Genomic DNA, 24,810 nt, shown 5'->3' with positions numbered 1-24,810 from the left:
AGGCGGGCCTAGTAACAGAGGCCCAGGCCTGGAAGAGGGAGAAGGAAGGAAGAGGAGCGGAGAAGGCTCCAGGAACGAGGAATGAAGGGAACCCAGGGGTGCGGACGGGCGAGTCGCCACCGCACGCCCGAATCCACCTGCGTGGAGGGGTCAGGCCAAAGGGGGAGACCGGTCCCCGAACTAGTGGAGGCAGGAAACGACCCTCAGCTAGAAACCGGAGGCTCTGACATTTTATGTGGCGCAGCCCCTCGCTACACCCGCTAGGAAGGCACCACATAGGGTCAGGGAAACTGGCGCCAAGTTTACCAAGAGGAGGCCCGAGGCAGCCGGACAGAAGTGTTGGTAAGAAAGGCCAGACAAAGGACACACAAAGGGGGTCCTGTGAAGTGCTCCAAAGTTATCTGGGAGTTGTCTGAGCCCCTCACCTGGTGAGCACAGTACGACGTGGGCAGCCGTTACCTGCAGACGTGGTCTGGATAATAAGAACTGTGAGTAAAGGCCCTGGACTGCATCACTGACTCCGTGTCGTTACTGCTGCTGCCCTGCACCATCACCCCCATCCTCCGCATACACTGCCCTGAGGCTATACTCCTCCCGTGGGGAGTTATGCTACGCTCTGCTGCACCCACAACACCAGCCTCAGCGGTCTGCCCTGCAGCGGCGGTTCACTCTGACCGCAATCCACGGGTGGCGTAGTCGGACATTTAAACATCAAAACCACATAAATAGTTCCGCCACTGGTTTGACCGCCCTGAGCCACGGAACCGGGTCGCCGCCACGAAGACTACAACCACCAGCATCCACCAAAAAGGGTCCGGCTCCGGGTGTCCCAAGGCCCAGGGGGTGCGTCAGAACATTTTCATCACCTTTCACAATCACCAATGGGACAAGGCAGGGATGTCCTCTGTCCCCTCTCTTATACATCCTAGTGACGGAGCACCTGCTCTCATCAATTCGCCATAACCCCAATATTAGGTGGATTGAGGTGGGAGGCACCGAGTACAAGTGCTCTCTATTTGCTGATGATGTCCTAGTATATATCACTCAATCACATATATCCATCCCTGCTGTTATGGCTGAAATAGATCACTTTGTTACATGGTCAAATTTTAAAATCAATGCAGCGAAGTCTGAGGCCCTCGATGTCTCCCTCCCCAAATCCATATAGGATTCCATCCAGTCCAACTTTCCCTTTGCCTGTCCCTCACAGGGTATCAAATACTTAGGAATTCCTATTCATAGAGACCTTTCCCATCTATGTTATCTTAATTTTGGGCCCTTTATTGAACAACTCCATACAGACCACGGTTGGCAAGTTAGAACTGTAAGATTCACTACGTGAACCGCTGGTGTTTTGTGGAAAAGCACATGTACACCGCGTTCCAAATTATTATGCAAAAAGTGTTTAGGAGTGATAAGGGAAGAATTTGTTTGTTTGTCAGTTAAACTCATTGATGGTGATGTGTGTCAGGGCTCTTTATATCACTGTAAGCAATTGCAGACACCTGTGCTAATTAGTTTGGCAGGTGTGTCCAATGAAAGGCAAGACTACTTAAGAAGGCTGTCTCACATTATTAAGCAGCCTACATTTTCTGCCAAAATGGGAAAGAAAAAGGATGTGTCGGCTGCTGAGAAGCAACAAATTGTGGAGTGTTTAGGTCAAGGCATGACTACAATCAACATTGTGCGATGATCAGGATGAAGTGTCTTGGCAATCAAGAAGTATGTAGCTGATTCACAGTACACACGTGTGCGTGCTGATAAGGGCAAATTGAGGACTCTTTCCTACAGGCAATTACGTCAGGTTGAAAGAGCAGCGGCAAAAAAGCCTTGTCATAGCAGCAGACAAGTTTTTGAAGCTGCTTGTGCCTCCAACGTCCCCCGAAAAACAAGATGCAGGGTCCTTCAGAGGTTTGCAGCTGTGCATACGCCATCCTGTCGACCTCCTCTATCCACTTCACACAAGCAGAAACGGCTCCAGTGGGCCAAACATTACATGAAGACTGATTTCAAAACAGTTTTGTTCACGGATGAGTGCCGTGCAGCGCTCGATGGTCCAGATGGATGGAGTGGAGGATGGCTGGTTGATGGACACCCCACGCAAACACGGCTACAGCGCCAACAAGGAGGAGGTGGAGTAATGTTTTGGGCTGGAATCATGGGGAGAGAGATTGTCGGCCCCTTTAGGATCCCTGAAGGCGCTAAAGATGAACTCCATAATGTATGTGGATTTTCTCAAACAGCACTTCCTGCCATGGTTCAAGAAGAAGAACCGTGTATTTCACAGCAAGATCATTTTTCTGCATGATAATGCACCATCTCATGCTGCACATAAAACATCTGCATCTCTGGCTGATATGGGCATAAAAGGGGACAAACTTATGGTGTGACCCCCATGCTCCCCTGACCTCTACCCCATTCAGAACCTTTGGAGCATCATTAAAAGGAGTGTCTATGATGGCGGGAGGCAGTTCACATCTAAGCAACAGCTCTGGGAGGGTATTCTGTCCTCATGCAAAACAATTGAAGCAGAAACCATCCAAAACCTTACAAATTCAATGGACGAGAGAGTTCAGAAGCTCCTTTCGAACAAGGGGTCCTATGTGAAAATGTAACATCACCTAGAATAAAGTTTTGAGTTGAAAACTGTTTGATTTCAGTTTCTAATAACCTGCTAATGCTTATAATTTCAAAAATGACCATTTTTTTGGTCTTTATTAAAATGAAAAGGTTGATCGAAAAGTTTGGGGGATCTAAGAGTGTGGCAACCCAGTAGTCATGATTACTTCGAATTCTGACAATATGAGGGTCATGCTGCAGGTAGTGCAGCAAGAAGGCACTTATGTGTCTTGCGCATCTCGGAGCCCCAAAATTATTTTCCGGGCTAGATGCAGCTAAAAATTATTTTTAATTTTAAATCTGGTGAAGCTTTAGTATAGATGGCCTAATAGGATCAGTGCTGCACACTGCTACAAAGCCAAAATTATTTTCCAGTCAAGATACAGATAAACATGATTAGTAATTTGAAAGCTTAAAACGGTTGGTAGGGTGATTTTAACCAATCATCAAGCTTTTACTCTCCCCAGGATGACACAGGGGTAGAAAAGTCGTTTCGGATCCATGATTTGTTCATCTTTATGAACGTGAGTCTGTCTACATTATCAGTGGAGAGCCGCGTGCGCTTATCTGTCAGCACACCACCAGCAGCGCTGAACACACGTTCAGACAGAACGCTGGCTGCGGGGCATGACAAGATCTCCAAGGCGTAAGTGGCTAGCTCCGGCCATTTATCCAGATAGGAAGCCCAAAAAGAGCAAGGGTCCAGTGACACAGTCGTGGCTTCAATGTTTACTTGGAGATACTCCTGTACCATCGTCTCTAGGCGTTGACTATGTGTCAGACTTCTTGTCTCCTGTGGCCTTGCAAAGGATGGGCTAAAAAAGTGGTGAAATGATTCCGCAAAATTGATGTTACCAGCAGATACTGTGGTTCTGTTACGGTTTGAGTGCTGAACACTTGACGGTCCCACGGTTGGCAAGTTGGAACTGTGAGATTCACTACGTGCACCACTGGTATTTTGTGGAAAAGCACATGTAAGATTCTGCAACAGTCTCTGCTGATACTCCTGCATGCGTGCATCCCTTTCTATGGCAGGAATAATTTCTGCAAATTTACTTTTGTACCGGGGATCTAACAGTGTGGCAACCCAGTAGTCAGGATTATTTCTAATTCTCACAATTCGAGGGTCATGTTGCAGGTAGTGCAGCAAGAAGGCACTCATGTGTGTTGCGCATCCAGGAGCACCAAGTCCCTGTTATGTTGGTGGCGAGGTAACAATCATGCTTCCTTCCTCTGTCCTCTCCCCCCAACCTCGCACAACAGAAATGTGATCAAGGTGTCCCTCATCTGATGAGTCTTCCATCAGTTCGTCCTCCACTTCTTCCTGGGCTCCTGCACCTTCCTCACTAGTTTGGCTGCTACCATGCGCCCTGGTAAAACCATCTCCCCCACCCTCACATGCCTGCCGCCTTGGTGCTGCCAACCGTCTGGACCTTGCAGATGTTAGCCCTTCCGCATACAACTCCTCCTCCTCTACTTCCTCCACCTCCTCTTGTGCCACCACCTGACTCCGAATTCTGTTTAACATGTGCTCCAGCATGTAAATCACCGGAATAGTCATGCTGATAATGGCATCGTCAGCACTAAACATCTTCGTCGCCATTTCAAAACTGTGCAGAAGGGTGCATAGGTCCCTGATCTGAGACCACTCCTCCAGCGTGATTTGCCCCACCTCTGAATCTCGTTGGCCCAGGCTATACGTCAGAACGTATTGCACCAGGGCTTGTCGGTGCTGCCACAGTCGCTGCAACATGTGCAGAGTTGAATTCCACCGGGTAGGCACATCGCATTTTAGCCGGTGAAGTGGCAGGCCCAACGACTTCTGTAGAGATGTAAGTCGCTGAGCTGCGGGATGCGAACGGCGGAAGTGAGCACACAGCGACCGTGCCCTCTGCAGAAGGCCATCTAGTCTGGGATAGTGGGCTAAAAATTGCTGGACAACCAGGTTCAACACGTGAGCCATACAAGGCACGTGTGTGACATTGCCCCGGCGAAGGGCCGCACCCAGGTTTGCAGCATTGTCGCACACGGCCTTCCCTGGTTTCAGGTCCAGTGGAGACAACCATTCATGAAATTGGTTCTCCAGAGCTGACCACAACTCCTCAGCTGTGTGACTCACATTTCCCAGACATTTCAATGTAAAAACCGCCTGATGACGTTGAGCCCTACTGCCAGTATAGTAAGGAGGTGTGCAGGATCCCTTCTGCGCAGTTAGAAAGCTTGTGGCATGACCAGACAGGCTTTGGGTGCAGGTGGAAGACCGAGAGGAGGTTGAGGAGGCAGAAGCAGTGGAGGAACTTTGACATAAAGAGGATTGACGCACAACTCGTGGGGACGGCAAGACTTGGACAACAGCCCCTTGTCCTGCTGTCACCATAGTTACCCAGTGCCCAGTCAGCGACATGTAACACCCCTTTCCATGCCTACTCGTCCAAGTGTCTGTGGTGAAATGCACCCTGTCACACACAGAGTTTCTCAAAGAAGCGGTGATGTTGTGTGCGACATGCTGGTGGAGCGCAGGCACACCTTTCTTTGAGAAGTAGTGCCGACTGGGCATCTGGTACTGGGGCACTGCGACGGACATAAGGTCTCGAAAATCCTCTGTGTCCACCAGGCGGAAAGGCAGCATTTCTGTAGCCAAGAGCTTGCAGATGGTGAAATTCAACCTCTTAGCTTTCTCATGGCTAGGAGGAAATGGTCTTTTACTTGTCCACATCTGAGGGACCGAGGGCTGGCTATTGTGCTTAGACGGGGTTGATAAGGGTGTCCCCGGCAAACTGCCGGTCTGTGAGGAAGATGCAGGCGGACATGTTAGGTTGCCTTGATCCAAAGGTGGTGCTATCGATGTCGGACAGCGCTCAACACCAGCTGGTGTTCCCACCTCCAAAGAAAATGATGACCTGCCAATCACGCTGGCTGTTGCGGGTAAAGAGGTGGCAGGTCTGCGCCCCAAAACAGGTGTGACTGCTGTCCCCCCAGTCACAGAGGATGAAGAGGCCGCGGATGCACAAGATATGGCAGACGGTGGTTGGCCCGGCCGGCTAGGCCGCATTGTAGCACACTGAGCTTCCCACTGCAACTTATGCTTCATGTCCATGTGCCGGTTCATGCATGAAGTACTCAAACTATGTATTTTTTGGCCTCTACTTAGCTTTTGCTGACAAATGTTACAGATAACACGAGTTGGGTCATCTTTATCGATCTGAAAAAATGCCCAGGCTATGCAAGGCTTAGCACCCATGCGACCTGAAGAGCCACCACGACTTGTGGTGAGAGGCAGAGTTGTGTTTGAGGATGCAGTTGTGGACGTGCTTCCAGTACTACGTCTCTGTCCAGGAAGGCGCAACCTGACCTCGTCGTCACTAGCATCTTCCTCCACCTCCTCTGCTGACCTCATCTCTTGGCTGACTGTGGGTTGACAGTAAGTGGGATCTCCAACCTCATCATCATCACCCTGTGTGATATCACACCCGTCGTCCTCAGAGCCAACCTGTTCCTGCCCTGACAAAAAACTAAAGTTGTCGCTCCAATCAGGTATTTGAGTCTTATCATCGTCTTCCTCATTGTCTCCACCAACAGGAGTTACAGTTTGGGAATGAGGGTCTACATTATGGTCAGAACCTTCTGCGTCTGGTCCTGGATCCGACTCATAAAGATTCTGGGCATCAGTGCAGATCATTTCCTCGTCTGGATTCACAGAAGCGCTGGAGTCGACCTCTGATTCCCAGGCTATAGTATGAGTAAACAGCTCTGCAGACTCAACCATCTGTTCTACCTCATACTCAGACGGGCAGCTGGAGATTTGGGAGCTGTGAGGAAGCAAGTGCGATTTGGGTGACACCTTTGAGGACTGGAGTATTTGTGATGTTGAAGTTGATGTGGAGGAGAGCCCACTTAAAGGAGCACTTGATATCCGTTGAAGCACCTGCTGTTTTTGTGCCTCATCTGGAATTTGTAGCGATTGGCGTGGCCGTAAGAAAGGGATCTTATCACATTGTCCGCTAAAAGAAGTAGACATTTTAGTTTGGCTGGAAGATGGTCTTTCTTCTGCAGATGTTACTGTTGCTTTAGCACCTACCCCAGGGACACAACCTTTTTTCCCCTTCCCAACACGCCTATTCCCCTTTCCACCAGCAGCAGGCCTTTTTCCACTCATTTTGGTGGTTAACTAATTCACAACTCTGGAGTTGTTTGCACAAAAAAACAATGGATGGTAACCGAGCAGAGCTGAGTGGCCAAACTGTGGTATTAGGCCAAAGCTATTGGCTGGGTTAGATGCAGAAAAAAATTATATTCAATTTGCAACCTGATGGAGGTCAGTATAGATGGACTAATACAACAAGTCCCACACACAGCTAGAAGCCCAATATTTTTTCAGAGGTAGATGCAGAAAAAAATATATTCAGTTTGCAACCTGATGGAGGTCAGTATAGGTGGACTAATAGAACAAGTCCCACACACTGCTAGAAGGCCAAATATTTTTTCAGAGCTAGATGCAGAAAAAAATTATATTCAGTTTGCAACCTGATGGAGGTCAGTATAGATGGATTAATAGAACAAGACCCACACACAGCTAGAAGCCCAATATTTTTTCAGAGGTAGATGCAGAAAAAAATTATATTCAGTTTGCAACCTGATGGAGGTCAGTATAGATGGATTAATAGAACAAGACCCACACACAGCTAGAAGCCCAATATTTTTTCAGAGGTAGATGCAGAAAAAAATATATTCAGTTTTCAACCTGATGGAGGTCAGTATAGATGGACTAATACAACAAGTCCCACACACAGCTAGAAGCCCAATATTTTTTCAGAGGTAGATGCAGAAAAAAATATATTCAGTTTGCAACCTGATGGAGGTCAGTATAGATGGACTAATACAACAAGTCCCACACACAGCTAGAAGCCCAATATTTTTTCAGAGGTAGATGCAGAAAAAAATATATTCAGTTTGCAACCTGATGGAGGTCAGTATAGATGGACTAATACAACAAGTCCCACACACAGCTAGAAGCCCAAATATTTTTTCAGAGGTACTGTAGATGCAGATAAAAATTATTTTTAATTTGCAACCTGATGGAGGTCAGTATAGATGGACTAATAGAGAAAGTCCGACACACTACTAGAAGGCCAAATATTTTTTCAGAGCTAGATGCAGAAAAAAATTATATTCAGTTTGCAACCTGATGGAGGTCAGTATAGATGGACTAATACAACAAGACCCACACACAGCTAGAAGCCCAATATTTTTTCAGAGGTAGATGCAGAAAAAAATATATTCAGTTTGCAACCTGATGGAGGTCAGTATAGGTGGACTAATAGAACAAGTCCCACACACTGCTAGAAGGCCAAATATTTTTTCAGAGCTAGATGCAGAAAAAAATTATATTCAGTTTGCAACCTGATGGAGGTCAGTATAGATGGATTAATAGAACAAGACCCACACACAGCTAGAAGCCCAATATTTTTTCAGAGGTAGATGCAGAAAAAAATTATATTCAGTTTGCAACCTGATGGAGGTCAGTATAGATGGACTAATACAACAAGTCCCACACACAGCTAGAAGCCCAATATTTTTTCAGAGCTAGATGCAGAAAAAAATTATATTCAGTTTGCAACCTGATGGAGGTCAGTATAGATGGATTAATAGAACAAGACCCACACACAGCTAGAAGTCCAATATTTTTTCAGAGGTAGATGCAGAAAAAAATATATTCAGTTTGCAACCTGATGGAGGTCAGTATAGATGGACTAATACAACAAGTCCCACACACAGCTAGAAGCCCAATATTTTTTCAGAGGTAGATGCAGAAAAAAATATATTCAGTTTGCAACCTGATGGAGGTCAGTATAGATGGACTAATACAACAAGTCCCACACACAGCTAGAAGCCCAATATTTTTTCAGAGGTAGATGCAGAAAAAAATATATTCAGTTTGCAACCTGATGGAGGTCAGTATAGATGGACTAATACAACAAGTCCCACACACAGCTAGAAGCCCAATATTTTTTCAGAGGTAGATGCAGAAAAAAATATATTCAGTTTGCAACCTGATGGAGGTCAGTATAGATGGACTAATACAACAAGTCCCACACACAGCTAGAAGCCCAAATATTTTTTCAGAGGTACTGTAGATGCAGATAAAAATTATTTTTAATTTGCAACCTGATGGAGGTCAGTATAGATGGACTAATAGAGAAAGTCCGACACACTACTAGAAGGCCAAATATTTTTTCAGAGCTAGATGCAGAAAAAAATTATATTCAGTTTGCAACCTGATGGAGGTCAGTATAGATGGACTAATACAACAAGTCCCACACACAGCTAGAAGCCCAATATTTTTTCAGAGGTAGATGCAGAAAAAAATATATTCAGTTTGCAACCTGATGGAGGTCAGTATAGGTGGACTAATAGAACAAGTCCCACACACTGCTAGAAGGCCAAATATTTTTTCAGAGCTAGATGCAGAAAAAAATTATATTCAGTTTGCAACCTGATGGAGGTCAGTATAGATGGATTAATAGAACAAGACCCACACACAGCTAGAAGCCCAATATTTTTTCAGAGGTAGATGCGGAAAAAAATTATATTCAGTTTGCAACCTGATGGAGGTCAGTATAGATGGATTAATAGAACAAGACCCACACACAGCTAGAAGCCCAATATTTTTTCAGAGGTAGATGCAGAAAAAAATATATTCAGTTTGCAACCTGATGGAGGTCAGTATAGATGGACTAATACAACAAGTCCCACACACAGCTAGAAGCCCAATATTTTTTCAGAGGTAGATGCAGAAAAAAATATATTCAGTTTGCAACCTGATGGAGGTCAGTATAGATGGACTAATACAACAAGTCCCACACACAGCTAGAAGCCCAATATTTTTTCAGAGGTAGATGCAGAAAAAAATATATTCAGTTTGCAACCTGATGGAGGTCAGTATAGATGGACTAATACAACAAGTCCCACACACAGCTAGAAGCCCAAATATTTTTTCAGAGGTACTGTAGATGCAGATAAAAATTATTTTTAATTTGCAACCTGATGGAGGTCAGTATAGATGGACTAATAGAGAAAGTCCGACACACTACTAGAAGGCCAAATATTTTTTCAGAGCTAGATGCAGAAAAAAATTATATTCAGTTTGCAACCTGATGGAGGTCAGTATAGATGGATTAATAGAACAAGACCCACACACAGCTAGAAGCCCAATATTTTTTCAGAGGTAGATGCAGAAAAAAATATATTCAGTTTGCAACCTGATGGAGGTCAGTATAGATGGACTAATACAACAAGTCCCACACACAGCTAGAAGCCCAATATTTTTTCAGAGGTAGATGCAGAAAAAAATATATTCAGTTTGCAACCTGATGGAGGTCAGTATAGATGGATTAATAGAACAAGACCCACACACAGCTAGAAGCCCAATATTTTTTCAGAGCTAGATGCAGAAAAAAATTATATTCAGTTTGCAACCTCATGGAGGTCAGTATAGATGGATTAATAGAACAAGACCCACACACAGCTAGAAGCCCAATATTTTTTCAGAGCTAGATGCAGAAAAAAATTAGATTCAGTTTGCAACCTGATGGAGGTCAGTATAGATGGACTAATAGAATGATGCTATGCCCAAAAGATTTTACTTCACTAGGTGCAGTAAAAAAAATTGGTATTCTATACACAGGTGGTATATCTTGCAACACAGATAGGCTACTCCACTGACTAACACACTCTGTGTAGCACCCTGAGGATTCGGCTGCTACAGGGGTATTGCACCTCAACCCAGAGGTGTGATATTCCACTCCCGGGTAAGGAAGGAGTGTGGAACTGAGCTCAGATAGACTGCATGCACTACATACATCCCATTCCAGAGGAGCAGGCCGACGGTACTCCCACTTAGAAATGTGCAGGTACAACCGAGCCTGTTCCTGGCTGGAGTGGGAGGGGGGTGGTACATCCCATGTAGTGTAGGGGCAGATAGGGGGAGCAGTCTGGGTAGTGATAGGAGCTCATTGGGTGCTGGTCACCTGAGCTCACACATAGAGGGATATATAAGGAGGGCACCAACTTAGATCAGGGTCAGACGCTGAGAACAAGTCAGTTGGAGAGGAGAGAGCAGGAAACAGCAGCCCTGGAGAGAGAGAGAGTGGAGCAGAGAAAGACCCAGAGGGGGAAGACTGAAGGGACCCAAGAACCCAAATTAGAGCACCGGGTGAGGAGTCAGCAAGAGGGTACCGGAACCCAAGCTGGTGGGGGCAAAAACAATCCCCAGCCAGAGACCGGAGATCGTGGGCAGCGTTTGCCACGGTCACCCACCACATTCACCCTGAAGGCAAACCACATGAAGGGTCAGGGAACCCAGGGCCAAGGGTGTCCCAAAAGAAGGCCCGAGGGAGCTGGACCTAGGTGAATCACTGGTGGGGACGGCTGAAGAAAGGACCGAGGGAGAGCTCAGGGCCACGCTCTGGACTTGTTTGGGGGTTGACCGGATCCAGGACCTGGTGGACGCAGCACGGCTCGGGTGGTCACTAGCAGCTGGAGTGACCAGTACAACATCAGCAGTAAGTAAACACCCTTAACTGCACAACCCGAGTCTGTCTTCATTGCCGGCTGCACCGCACCACCACAACCCCCATCCTCTGCGCCTGTCCCCTCTGAGGCTATACCCCTCCCGTTGGGGGTTATCCCACGAAGCTGCGCATCCACCATCAGCCTCAGCGGACCCTGCTGCAGCGGCGGCCACAGTGACCGCATCACTTCGGGTGGCGTAGTCGACACAAAAGAACTTTAATAACATCTGTAGGACTGCCACATAACACTGAGCTTGACGCCCTGGGCACGGGACCGGGTCACAGCCGCTCGGAGACTACAACCCCCCCCCATCTGATCCGGTGCCGGGTATTCCCCTCAAAAAGGAATATGTCCCAGGGGGCGCGTCAACTTTGGCGTAGTCGGCAGGATTACGTGCCCGCAACACCCGGGTACTGCGTGCCTGAAGAAAAGTGCAAGTTTACCTCAGAAAGAAGTCTCCCGCCGGTTCCGGAGGGTCCACGCCATCGGACTCCATCACCAGTCGTTTCCCGCCGATTGTCCGCCATTTCCAGCTTGTTCCCGCCATCTGCAGAGTTTCCCGCCACTGGGAAGCGATTCCCGCCAAAACCGCAGATTTCCCGCCTTGGAAGAGCAGCGGACGCCATTATGGGCGTGCCAAAGGAGGGCAAGAGGCCACCTCCCATCGTGGGCCAGGACAGAAAATGGCGCCAAAAGTGGAAACCGCCCCCACCAACAGAGACTGTGATGCTGGAGGTGTCTGTCAGCGTGAAAGAACTCCCCCTGGAGCTGACAGTCACCGAGTTGCCCCGGGACCGCCCTCGAAGTGGGAGGAGACGAAAGAGAAGAGAAAAGATGGGTGTCGCTTGGAGCAGTCTGGAGCGAGCGCACCCGGAGGCAGGAAGCCTGGAAAGGAGCAGCAGAAAAGCTCACCCGGAGATGTCCAGAGAGCAGAACAGCACCGGCCCGCTGGCCAGGAGTCTGCTAGAGACCGAGGAAGGAGGGCAGAGCAGCACCGGCCCGCTGGCCAGGAGCCTGCCGGAAGCCGAGCAGAGCAGCACCGACCCGATGGTCAGGAGCCTGCTGGAGTCCACAACCCCGCTAGGTCTAGCGGAGATCCTAGCGCAGCTCCCCCGAGACCGGGAGTGTGCACAAACAGCCCTGGAGGGCCTCGCACGGAGGATGGCCCGGGTGCAGCGGGAGATACTGGCGGAGTGGAGCCGGGAGATGGCTCAGCACGCAGAGACCAGTCAGCGGAGCACGCTACCCTGGAAGAGGAAGCAGACCGCCTCTGAGGATGGCGCAGGAGGACCCAAGGCCGGAGACGGCGCCGAGGAGGGAGCCGAACGCATGGAGGCAGGTAAAGGGGACGCCTATACCCCAAGCCGTGACACCGCTCACCTGCCCCAGCTCCCCGTCGCAGAGCCCGAAAGTCCCCCTGCTGTGCCCGTAGCCGCCAGGTCACCGCCATGGACTAGGCCCCGACCGGAAGCCGCCGCAGCGACCCCTGTGACGTCACGCGCCCCGACCCGGAGCGTGACAAAGCAGGAAGTACCACCAGCCTGGTCGCAAGGCCTAGTACCTCCGGGCGCCGCACCACCAACAGCGCCCCCTACCTCCGCGGAGCCTCCGGCCTGGCCGCAAGGCCAGGTAGCCCAGGGCGCCGCCGTCCTAACGGTGCCCTTCACCTTCCAGGTGCCCCAGGCCTGGCCGCAAGGCCTGGGCAACCCGGGCGCCACCACCACCGCGCCCGCGCCCGCAATACCTAGGGTGCCACACCTGGGGGAGGACCTCTTCGGCCAGCTCACATGGCCGGACGGGCGGCCCTTCATCTGGCCCGAAGGGTACCCTGAGCTGGAGCGGCAGCAAAGACTAGGGCCCTTGTGTGAGCCCCTAATCCCGGCTCCGAAGCCCGTGGCTCGGGTCTCGCCTCCTCTAGCAGAAGCCCAATTCGTGTGGGACCCCACGGGAGAAGATTTGATGGGGTTCACCGGAGAAACTCGGGCAGCCGCAGCTGAACGTACAGAGTGTTGCCGTCAACAGCTGGCAGAGTTTAAGAGAGAACGGGAGGAGAGGCGGGTCAGAGAACAACAGGCCCAAATCCAGAGCGCGGAGCAGAAGAGCCGGACTAGGAGGAACCCCCGTGCAGCGCATTGTCCCCGCACCATCGGGACAGTGATAAAGTTCAACCCGCAGCATGGGTGGGGCTTTATTCGGGACCGTAACAACCGCGGTGACGTTTTTGTGACTCGCAGAGACGTCGAGTCCCACCTGCCGGAAGGTCACAAAGGCCGTGACCTCTACGTCGGAGACGAGGTCACTTTCACCCGGCACAAGTGTGCCAAAGGACCTTACGCCCTCCACGTACACCGCTTGACGGAGGAGGAGTTGCGGTGCGAGGAGGAGGAGCCAGAGGACCCGGACGGGTCTGAAGTAACAACCAGCTATAAGCAAAGTGCAGGAGGAAGACGCCGTTGAGTGCGGCAGAGCAGGTGCTGTAAATAAGTTACCCCATGGGGGTATAAAGAAACTGAAACTGTTGCTGCTAAAATAGTCCCCGTTGGGACCAGTGAACTGTTACCCGTTAACCCCTTCATCCTACAGGCTGAGGACTGTGAGCAGCCATTCCCTTCCCTCTACCTGGCCGAGGACTGAGAGCGGCCAACTTCCAACTTCCCCTGTAAATAGTTGCGCTTCCTAAAGCGCCCCCTACCGGTTTTATAGGAAAACCATTTTTCTAAGAGACTGTCGCACTTTTCCCGGACACACGTTGCACAGTGTCCGGAGGAGGAACCAGAGACAAGAGAAGTCTACGAGAATGTTTATATAAAAAGTTTTATATATATATAATGTTTTATATGTTTTATTATGTTTATATGAAAATTTTGTATGTTTTTGGTGTTTTATGTCTTACAGCCCGAGGACGTGCTGTGATTTACCAGGGGGGAATGTAGCACCCTGAGGATTCGGCTGCTACAGGGGTATTGCACCTCAACCCAGAGGTGTGATATTCCACTCCCGGGTAAGGAAGGAGTGTGGAACTGAGCTCAGATAGACTGCATGCACTACATACATCCCATTCCAGAGGAGCAGGCCGACGGTACTCCCACTTAGAAATGTGCAGGTACAACCGAGCCTGTTCCTGGCTGGAGTGGGAGGGGGGTGGTACATCCCATGTAGTGTAGGGGCAGATAGGGGGAGCAGTCTGGGTAGTGATAGGAGCTCATTGGGTGCTGGTCACCTGAGCTCACACATAGAGGGATATATAAGGAGGGCACCAACTTAGATCAGGGTCAGACGCTGAGAACAAGTCAGTTGGAGAGGAGAGAGCAGGAAACAGCAGCCCTGGAGAGAGAGAGAGTGGAGCAGAGAAAGACCCAGAGGGGGAAGACTGAAGGGACCCAAGAACCCAAATTAGAGCACCGGGTGAGGAGTCAGCAAGAGGGTACCGGAACCCAAGCTGGTGGGGGCAAAAACAATCCCCAGCCAGAGACCGGAGATCGTGGGCAGCGTTTGCCACGGTCACCCACCACATTCACCCTGAAGGCAAACCACATGAAGGGTCAGGGAACCCAGGGCCAAGGGTGTCCCAAAAGAAGGCCCGAGGGAGCTGGACCTAGGTGAATCACTGGTGGGGACGGCTGAAGAAAGGACCGAGGGAGAGCTCAGGGCCACGCTCTGGACTTGTTTGGGGGTTGACCGGATCCAGGACCTGGTGGACGCAGCACGGCTCGGGTGGTCACTAGCAGCTGGAGTGACCAGTACAACATCAGCAGTAAGTAAACACCCTTAACTGCACAACCCGAGTCTGTCTTCATTGCCGGCTGCACCGCACCACCACAACCCCCATCCTCTGCGCCTGTCCCCTCTGAGGCTATACCCCTCCCGTTGGGGGTTATCCCACGAAGCTGCGCATCCACCATCAGCCTCAGCGGACCCTGCTGCAGCGGCGGCCACAGTGACCGCATCACAACGGGTGGCGTAGTCGACACAAAAGAACTTTAATAACATCTGTAGGACTGCCACATAACACTGAGCTTGACGCCCTGGGCACGGGACCGGGTCACAGCCGCTCGGAGACTACAACCCCCCCCCATCTGATCCGGTGCCGGGTATTCCCCTCAAAAAGGAATATGTCCCAGGGGGCGCGTCACTCTGCAATAGGCCAAAAAGGATTAGCTTTGCTAGATTCAGCCAAATGCTGTGAAAAAAACTTGCACAGCACTGGCACAGACCTGCCTGGCAAAAACTGATAGGAACTGATGTAACCTAGTCCTGAAAAGGACTCCAATTACAATTAGTCTTTACTCCCACAACCTATCTATTTAAGAGCACAGACCTGCCTGATAAAAGTCGTAGGAAATGCTGTAACCTAGTCCTTAAAAGGACTGCAATCACAACTATTCCCTACTCCCAAGCTATCTGTATATTTGTGCGAAAATTGGCTTGAAATTAACAAGGTATAGCGCACACAGCAACAGCGGTGCCGTCTAACACGCAGCTGCAGCAGTGAGAAAATGGTGGCGACGGGGAAAATGGCTTGGTCTTATAGGGCAAGGACATGTGACATACACTGCCAATGACACATGCCCTTGCTTGTGTGAAAAAAAGCACTTCGCTCCGTGTGTGCGCTGCTGATAGGCTGACAGATTGCACCTCCCCACTGCAAATGCGGGAAAGAGAAAAAAAAATGGAGATCTTCATTGTTCCTGCAGAGATCCATCCCCTGCCCCTCCCCCCACCCCGCTGTACACTCAAACTGCGTATTAACATTAATTTTCATCATTACTGAGAAAAAATCCAGTTATGATTTTGGTGCACAAACAGTTATCGAACATAACCTCGAACAGCCGAATTTTTCTCAAATTGTTCGTGTTCGCCGAACGGCTCGAACACCGCCCAAAACAGCTCGAATTTGAGATTGGCGAACAGTTCGAGTAGAACAACGCTCATCTCTACACAGAACTCCATACAGTATTATGGGCACCACATAGTCCTCCATACAGTATTATGGGCCCCACATAGTCCTCCATACAGAATAATGGGCCCCACATAGTCCTCCATACAGAATAATGGGCTCCACATAGTCCTCCATACAGAATAATGGGCTCCACATAGTCCTCCGTACAGAATAATGGCCCCACATAGGGGTGGCAGTTCTGGTGTCGCGGGCCAAATAAAACCACCTTGTGGCCAGATTTGGCCCACGGGCCAGAGTTGTCATGTTTGTATTAATTTGTCTCGGACACCATTCGATCGCAACACACGTGCCGCAGATGCTACTGTAAAGGGAGACTCTGCTTGTCACTCACTCATTCACTCCCCTATCTCAATAGGCTGACGTCGAGGTAAGCGCCCCCAACAGCCAATTCTTGGTCACACACTGGTACACATACACACCCAACTTTCCCAAGCTCCAGAACGGTTCACTATTTGTACTCTGGCTACAAGGTAACACAGCTAAGCTGTTTTCGAGATCGCAGGTACGTCAGAGCAACGAGGGACTATCCAAAAAAAAGTATGAGGGTCTGACACTGATATTAGGTAGATGACATGTTATAAAGGGTCTCACCAGACCCCTCACTCCTTTCTCCATTGAGGTCAGGGGGGACAGCTGATTAGATGCCATTCTAATCCAGTTTAAGCCCTCATTTCTGCTCAGGGTCATATTTCCCCCAGGAACCTCCTAAAGAAACTATCTGCCCATCATCTTACCCAACCTCCTTCAAGCATTCCATACATACAACACATGAATATGATATATCCAGAATTTGGGGAGATCTTGCGCTCCTGTGGGTTACGAACTACCAACACTTTTCAAATTTTACCCGCAATTGCAATTATACTCCCTGATCATGGATATATCCATGGATTGTTTCAAACTCAGATTTTTATTGATATGGCATGGAAAATACTGTACTTCCATTGCCAAGTGAGGTCTTGGATATGGAGCCATACCGTCTGCCTTAGGGCAGGTATCTTCACCTTGCATTGATTAGCACCTCTTTGGTAATAAGGATGTACACAGTCACAGTTTGCCCTTTCAATCTTCAGCTACTTATTAATTATTCTGTATACACACTCCATGTCTGCTCTCCATCAGATAACCTGCTTCAATGGGGTGCAGGCAGTGATCCAATGCGCCCAGCCTCTGATCTGTATAACTCATAACTTCATTTATGACACCCCCTAATTGGGTTCTGAAGCCAGAGCCTTAGCTGTGTGATGTCCAAATGTCGTAACAGAGGGATGGAGGCCAACCAGTTTCACCTAGATAAAAACTTGTGTAATAAGAAGTTGTGAAATTTTCTTATAGACTATATTGTTTCTAATATTGCTAATTATGGCAAAAAAACTGTGTCTTGACAAGTGAATAACTTGACTAATTAGTAACATTTATATTCTACAATGAGTAATACTGGTCATGTGCCACAGCCCATATTACCACCCACTACTACCTGTACCTTGTTTACAGTACCGGGTGTGTCCATTGAGAGTTGTAGTAGTCAATTAGTAACCGGCGAGTGGGCAGCGACTATCACCTTATGTTATTATTCTGGTGTCGTTCCAGCTCGGGAAGAAGTACGGAAGCGTCTACACCATCTTCTTTGGTTGGAAGCCGACTGTGGTTCTGTATGGCTACGATACACTGAAGGAGGCTCTGGTGGGACAGGCGGACGATTTCAGTGGGAGGGCGATTTTGCCAGTTTTTGAAAGAATTGCTCGGAAAAAAGGTGAAAACTCATTAGGATTCGTCATTTGTGAAAATCTCGTCTTGAAAACTTATCAACGTGGTTCAAAATGACGGCAGAACGTCTTATGATGGTGAAACCTCTGCCAAAATTGTTGGCAGCAAATTGTTTTACCATTTATAGTGATGGTATAATGAGAAACTTATGGCCCCATTCATCATTTTGCTTTTTTTTTTGTTTAGGCCCTTATTTTTTTTGTCATGTGGTTCTAATTGCCGCAAGGGAGTAATACATTTTGCCCAAAACAAAACATTATTATTTTTTTTTTTATACTTTTTTTTTTAGATAAAAGTCATCAAAAAGAGAAAAATCCGCCATAAACTTTACTCCGGGCAGAGATGAGGCAAAAACAAATGCGACATATTAAAAAGTCTCATTTCATGAATCTGTCCAAGTTCTTGCTCACACATAGCGTCTTTGCATTTATTTTTTTCCCCGTGTGGAAAAAAAGCAGTGTTTTACAGTAGTGGCAAAATTAATAAGGTTTTTAAAATCTCATTCAATTCATATGTTATGGGCGTTTTTTCCTTACGGTTTTTGAGCTGTAGAATTATTTTTTAAACCACATTATGTCAATTATTTCAGGATTTTTCTTAATTTTAATAAAAATAAATAAATCATTGCATTCATTTAATTACTATTTTTATTGAATGCATAAAAAAACGCATTAAAAAACACATGATAAAGGCATAAAAATGCATAATGTATGCAGCATTTTTGCTGCCAACATTTGGTGTTTTCCATGCAGAAAAAAACTGCTGCAAAAATCTGCGTTTTTCATGCAGAAAAACAAAAGCTGCAAAAAAGTACAGTGCGAACATAACTAAAATATTTGGATAAGCAAAATTGTTGAGGTAACATAAAAAAAAGACTTAAAAGAGGAAGAAAATTGAAAAAATAGCAGAAAACATTTATAAAGAATAAGGTGCAAATAATGAAGCCACTAAAATAGAACAAATAACCCCAGAAAACTGGAGAAACCACAATGATGAAGCAGGGCCTTAGTGTCGATCTCGTTAGGTTGTGCCATGGGTTAGGTGAAATGTTGGCCATAACTTTTCCAGAAACTGATAATTGTCCTTTAATTCTAATTTTGTATTTTTGTCGCATGCATTTTAGGTTTGGTCTTTTCTAATGGGCCGCACTGGTTCCACCAGAGAAGGTTCTCCTTGGCCACCTTGAAGAATTTTGGAATGGGCAAGAGGAGCATTGAAGAAAGAGTGATCGAGGAGGCCAAGTTTCTGGTTGAATTTTTTAAGGAGCGCAACGGTAAAGTATTTTATACTTTTTCATGGCAGCACAAAGCTTTTTTGGGAAAGACTAGAATAGCGAGAGAGGGTCAGAACCTGTGATAGCGTTCACTGGATACCATACGAGACTGGGGTTCAAGCGTAGAAACCCCTAGACAATGGCGTGACCACAACAAACTTCAGGTTCCTATTATCTCGGAGGCTCTGCCCTCAAAACAAAATTGTGTTGTATCCCGATTGCAAAAAAAGAAAGGCTCCCGATACACGGTGTATCCATGGACTTTATTCTTCAACCACTCTTGAGTGCTAAAATGCTTTTTAGTCCCCCCAATAGTCCTAACTGGACACTGATGCTTACTGACAATGTCCAACCTACTTCTTACTAGTATTTGGTCTAGCCTAGAGAACTAGATGTGGCTCACTGGCCACCCCCCCCCCCCACCAATTTACATTTTAAAGGTCTTTTTTCCAAAAACCCTTGTCCTGCAACTGCATTTTGTTAACAAAAAAAAACAAAAACAAGAATACTTTACTCACGCTCCTCAGGTCCACTGTCGAGCATCAGACAATGCTCCCGGTGTCTGCTATTGTTGACAGAACTGATGTACCGTCACGTTGACATCTCTGCAGCTAATAACTGAGCTCATCAGCTCTGCCCAAGTTTACAGCACGAGCTGCTTAATCCGCTGATTGGCTGCAGCGTTGTTGTTGTGATGTCAGCATTGCCAAAAAGACACCGGGGAGCAGCAGCAGAGACTCATCACTGGACCTGGGAAGGGTGAAAAAAGCACAGTTTGTTTTTTATCTTAAACAAACTGCAGCTGGGGGAAAGAAGTTTTCCAAGACCAGGAACCCCTTTAACCTCTTCCCAGAAGGTTCATGAGCTAAATCTGGCTGGAGCCAGCTGTATTCTATCTGCCTGTATCTGCCACGGCAGGGGCTGTCCCAAATTGCAGCAATTAAATCCCCTAGTTGGGGTACGGGGTGCACAGAACAAAAATTGCAACACTGCACTGCAACAGAACTGCAGTGTATTGTATAGATAACTGCAAATACATGTCTTCTAAGGGGGTGGGGGAAGAGACTTAAGAATGTCAATCAGTTTAAAAAATGTTTCAAATTCTTTTTCAATAATTTCAATCCCTTTTTTTGCCCCCAAAAATCTAAAATAAATAAATAAATGGACAAATGGATATTGCCACATCCATAAAAGTCCACACATCTTGCATAGTGAACGCTGTATAAAAAAAAAAGAAAAGGTACCCTCAAAAGGTACCAATATATACTACAGTTCCAAAATAGCTCAATCAATGGAAAAATTACAAAGAAACGTAAAGCTCTGAGAAGGTGGCGTCAAGAACCAAGGGCCTGCTTCATAATTTGTGGGGTTTTTTTTAAGAAACTTTTTGCTTTTGACTTGTAGGTTTCCCCTGACGTTTTTTTGTGCTAAATTAATCCAAATGGTGCAGACAATTCATTAATTTGGAACAAAGCCCAAAATTGTCTTTATTTTCTGTCTTTAATTGGTATTGCGACTTTTTAGTGGGACATTTTCACAAAATGTTGGAAAAAATGCACCAAAATATCATACATAAAATCACTCCGGAAGGGACTGGAGTTGCAAATTTTTTTTTTAAAAAAAGTCACATTTCATGGATCTATCTAAAACATTTGGAAAAGCCACAATGATGTAGAAATCAGAAAACTAACTAAATCACAAAACTTGAATAAAAAGCACAAATGGTTTGATGAATTTGTTGCAAAAAGTCACTAATTGAGAGATATTCACACCAAAAAACTTGCGTAAATGTAACTTTAAGCAATTTAAGACACTATTGCTAAGCAATATGCATCAGAAAACACACTGTCAAAACATGAATGTTTATGTGGTCATCCAGCCGCGTTGTCCTGACCATTCATTTACTATTTGTATGTGTGTTTGCTTTTATCCCTATATTTTTGGTCTTCTTCCTCCAGGGAAACCTTTCAATCCAAGTCCTGAGGTGACGGCTGCTGTTTCCAATGCGATCTGCTCCATCGTCTTTGGAGATCGGTTCGACACATGTGATAAAACCTTCCAGACCTTGCATAAAATGATCAACGAGAACCTCACCTTCCTGGGAAAGCGGGGTTTCCAGGTAAGAAGAGCAAATCAAATCATCTGCATGAATGAACTCCCTGCCATAACCCTGTAGGGGTGGAAAATGACAGAAGACAGTCGTTGTGTAATAATAGCATGTGGCCCTTTCCAGTCGATTAGCACGTCATATTACACCCCCCTAATGCGCCTGTGTGGATGTGGGCTCCTTTACCTCTTGGGCCCCTTTGTGGTTGCACCAATATGTCCGCCCCTAGGTCCACGTTCTCCTTGTGGTTGTCCAAAGTAACACAATGCTCCCAGGGTGATGTATGATTTCTTGCAATAGGGGTTGTATGGAGGTGCGCCATGAGTAGAGACCCTGGGGTGCTGTATCTCGCTGGATGTGTGATCCCACTTCTATTCCATGCCCTCAGGTAGAGGAATTTTTTAATTGCCATCTGAATGTCTGGGTTGTATTACACAGTGAATACATTGATTTACTTTTTTGTCACTTGTGTGAACACTTTTGCACTTGTGTTTTGAGACAAAGACTTCTTGGAATGTGGTGCCCTTATACTATGGTCCCAGAGGTACAGTTGAAACCAGAAGTTTACATACACTCAATATCTGACATGAAATCAGAATAAACCTTTCCCGTTTTAGGTCCATTAAGATTACCATAATGTTTAATATTTGCCAAATGCCAGACTAATGAGAGAGAATGTTTTAAGGCATTTTTATTACTTACTGCAAAGTCAAAAGTTTACATACATTTCATCAGTATTAGGTACCATTGCCCTTAAACTGAATGACTTGGGTCAAACGTTTGGGATATCCTTCCACAAGCTTCTCACAATAGTTGGTCGGAATTTGGGCAACTCGTGTAACTGATCCGGGTTTGTAGATCGCCTTGCTCGCCCCTGCCTTTTCAGCTTTGCCCATAAATTTTCAATAGGATTGAGATCAGGGCTTTGTGATGGCCACTACAAAAAACATTGACTTCGTTATCCTTAAGCCACTTTGTTACCATTTTGGCAGTATGCTTCGGGTCATAGTCCATTTGGAAGACACATTTCTGCCCAAGCTTTCACTTTCTGGCTCATGTCTTGAGATGTTGCTTCAGTATTGCCACATAATCTTCTTTTCTCATGATGACATCTATTTTGTGAAGTGCACCAGTCCCTCCTGCAGAAAAACAACCCCATAACATGATTCTGCCACCCCCATGTTTCACAGTTGGGATGGTGTTCTTAGGCTTCCAAGCTTCTCCCTTTTTTCCTCCAAACATAACGATGGTCATTATGCCCAAAAAAGTTAAATTTTAGTTTTATCACACCAAGACATGTCTCCAAAAATGAAGGTCTGTGTTCTTGTGTGCATTTGAAAACATTGATCAGTTTTTTTTATGTTTATTTTGGAGTAATGGCTTCTTCCTGGCAGAGTGGCATTTCAGCCCATGTTGCTACAGTACTCATTTCACTGTGGTTATTGACACAATCTTACCAGTTTCTGCCATCACCTTCACAAGTTCTTTTACTTTTGTCCTTGGGTTGATATGCACATGTTGGACCAAAGCACATTCATCTCTAGGACACAGAACCCGTGTCCTTCCTGAGCGGTATGAAAGCTGGACATTCCCATCTTGTTTGTACTTGCGCATAATTGTTTGTACAGATGAACGAGGCACCTTCAGGTATCTTGAAATTGTACCCAAAGATGAGCCAGACTTGTTCAAATATCTGATATCTTGGCTGATTTCTTTAGACTTTCCCATGATGCCTCACAAAGAAGCAGTGTGTTTTGGGTGTGCATTAAAATACATCCACAGGTGTATCTCTAATTAAGTCAGATGTTGCCAAATAAACTATCAGAAGCTTCCAAACACATGACATCATCATATGGGCAGTCCAGAATTGTTTAAAGGCATAGTAATATTAGTGTATGTAAACTTTTGACTTTGCAGTGAGTAATAAAAATGCCTTAAAACATTCTCTCTCTGTAATCTTAATTGACCTAACACGGGAAAGGTTTATTCTGATTTCATGTCAGATATTGAGAAAAACATGTATATGTGTCTTTTTATATAGTGTATGTAAACTTCTGGTTTCAACTGTATGTGTGTGGCCACCAGTTTCCGCACCCGGTTGCCACCCATTAGCTCTTTTTCTGCAGAAGGATGGTAGTAGACAAAACTCTTGGTCTTATGGGGGTTGTAGCACAGGTAGGAGTTTAACGAAAGACGAGTTCTCCCCAAGTTTGTTAGGTGAGGCAACCTATCCCCAATCCTTGCTGTCTGAATAGAGGGTGGAGGAAAGGTTTTGTGGGGAACTTTATCCTTGGGGAACGGGTTTGTGATGGACCTCATCTTTGTGCACTTTGTTAGAACTCCACGTTTCAGATTATTTTTCACTTGGGTAGAGAAAGCATAACTTTGACTTATTGTGGTGTGCTCATATTCTACAGCTTTACAATGCCTTTCCTGAAATTCTGAGATGGCTCCCTGGAGAACACAACAAGATCTTCCAGAATGCCGCCATGCTGCAGACATTCCTCAGAGGTCTCATTGACCATCACGTTCTGACACGTGACGCCAACTGTCCCCGAGATTACGTGGACTGTTTCCTAAATAAAATAGATGAGGTACGTACACATTTTCTTCAGCTGTAGATATCCCTGGTTCTTACAGATGTCTTACTGAAGTCAGAACATCACATCTAGATACAGTCTTACCAACTTTGTGGAAATATTATTGCCTACTGTCTTGTGTTAATGGGGACCCTTTAGGCTCTCTCAGGATCTGAGTGTGACTTCATACCCATTTCATATAGTTACACCACAAAAATTGTGATTACTTCTTGACACTCCAAAAATGGCTGGATGTATGAACATACACCTGCAATGTTACTCATGGACACTAGATGTTACTGTGAGACTACAGGCTATAAACTGAGCTGTGACCAGATAGATAGTAAGTGTGTGGCTGAAACCACATGGAGCGCCAGGGGAGTCTGTGTAGCCCAGATGACAAATTTTAGGCCCTAAGGAGATGGCTTGAGTAGTCGCTGGCCAGAGTGGAAGTTTGAGTGAGGTCTAGGCCATTCCAATGAAAGCTGTTAGTAATGTGTTGAAGCCTAACCTGAAAGAGAGAGAGGTATGAGGGTAGTCTTGACCGTGAGCTTCAGGACCTGGATGAGATGCAGCAGAAAGGAGGTAAATTGAGAGATGCCAAGGAGAAGTGAGATTGAGCAGAGACTGGTAGGAGAACGAAGACAGCCAAACAAATTGAAACACTGTCTGTTTTTGGGCCATTGGAGAAGAGTTGGGCCTGAAAGGAGACAGTAGAAGGTCACTGATTAGCTGCAGTACAATATTTCTAAAGTATGGATGTCCCTAGACCCAGCATGGGACAATGAAGGCTTCTCCTTGCTGAAGAGTGTTCCTGAAACCGATCAATTGCTGCCGGTTACAAGGTTGACCATGTTAGGTGGTGTGACCTGTGCTAGCAATGGTATTGATCACGGTCGGCGGGAGTGGTGGAGAGGATATCTGAGTCTTTCAT

General features: G+C 46.6%; 1 protein-coding gene across 1 annotated transcript in view; it reads left to right on the top strand.

Annotated features, from left to right (window-relative positions):
• LOC141272115 (cytochrome P450 2C20-like) overlaps positions 1-24,810 on the top strand; it is a 34,075-nt gene that overhangs the window by 5,529 nt on the left and 3,736 nt on the right. Inside the window, exons 2-5 of the mRNA XM_073682435.1 lie at positions 17,741-17,903; positions 19,041-19,190; positions 21,149-21,309; positions 23,715-23,891. Coding sequence (XP_073538536.1) covers positions 17,741-17,903; positions 19,041-19,190; positions 21,149-21,309; positions 23,715-23,891 — 651 coding nt within the window. The remainder of the gene's footprint in view (positions 1-17,740; positions 17,904-19,040; positions 19,191-21,148; positions 21,310-23,714; positions 23,892-24,810) is intronic.

This window comes from Phyllobates terribilis, unplaced genomic scaffold, assembly GCF_046119375.1.
Source record: "Phyllobates terribilis strain yellow unplaced genomic scaffold, ASM4611937v1 Scaffold_5__5_contigs__length_657084704, whole genome shotgun sequence".
NCBI lineage: Eukaryota > Metazoa > Chordata > Amphibia > Anura > Dendrobatidae > Phyllobates > Phyllobates terribilis.
Note: the sequence above shows the minus strand (reverse complement) of the source record. Positions and strands in the feature narration are given on the sequence as shown.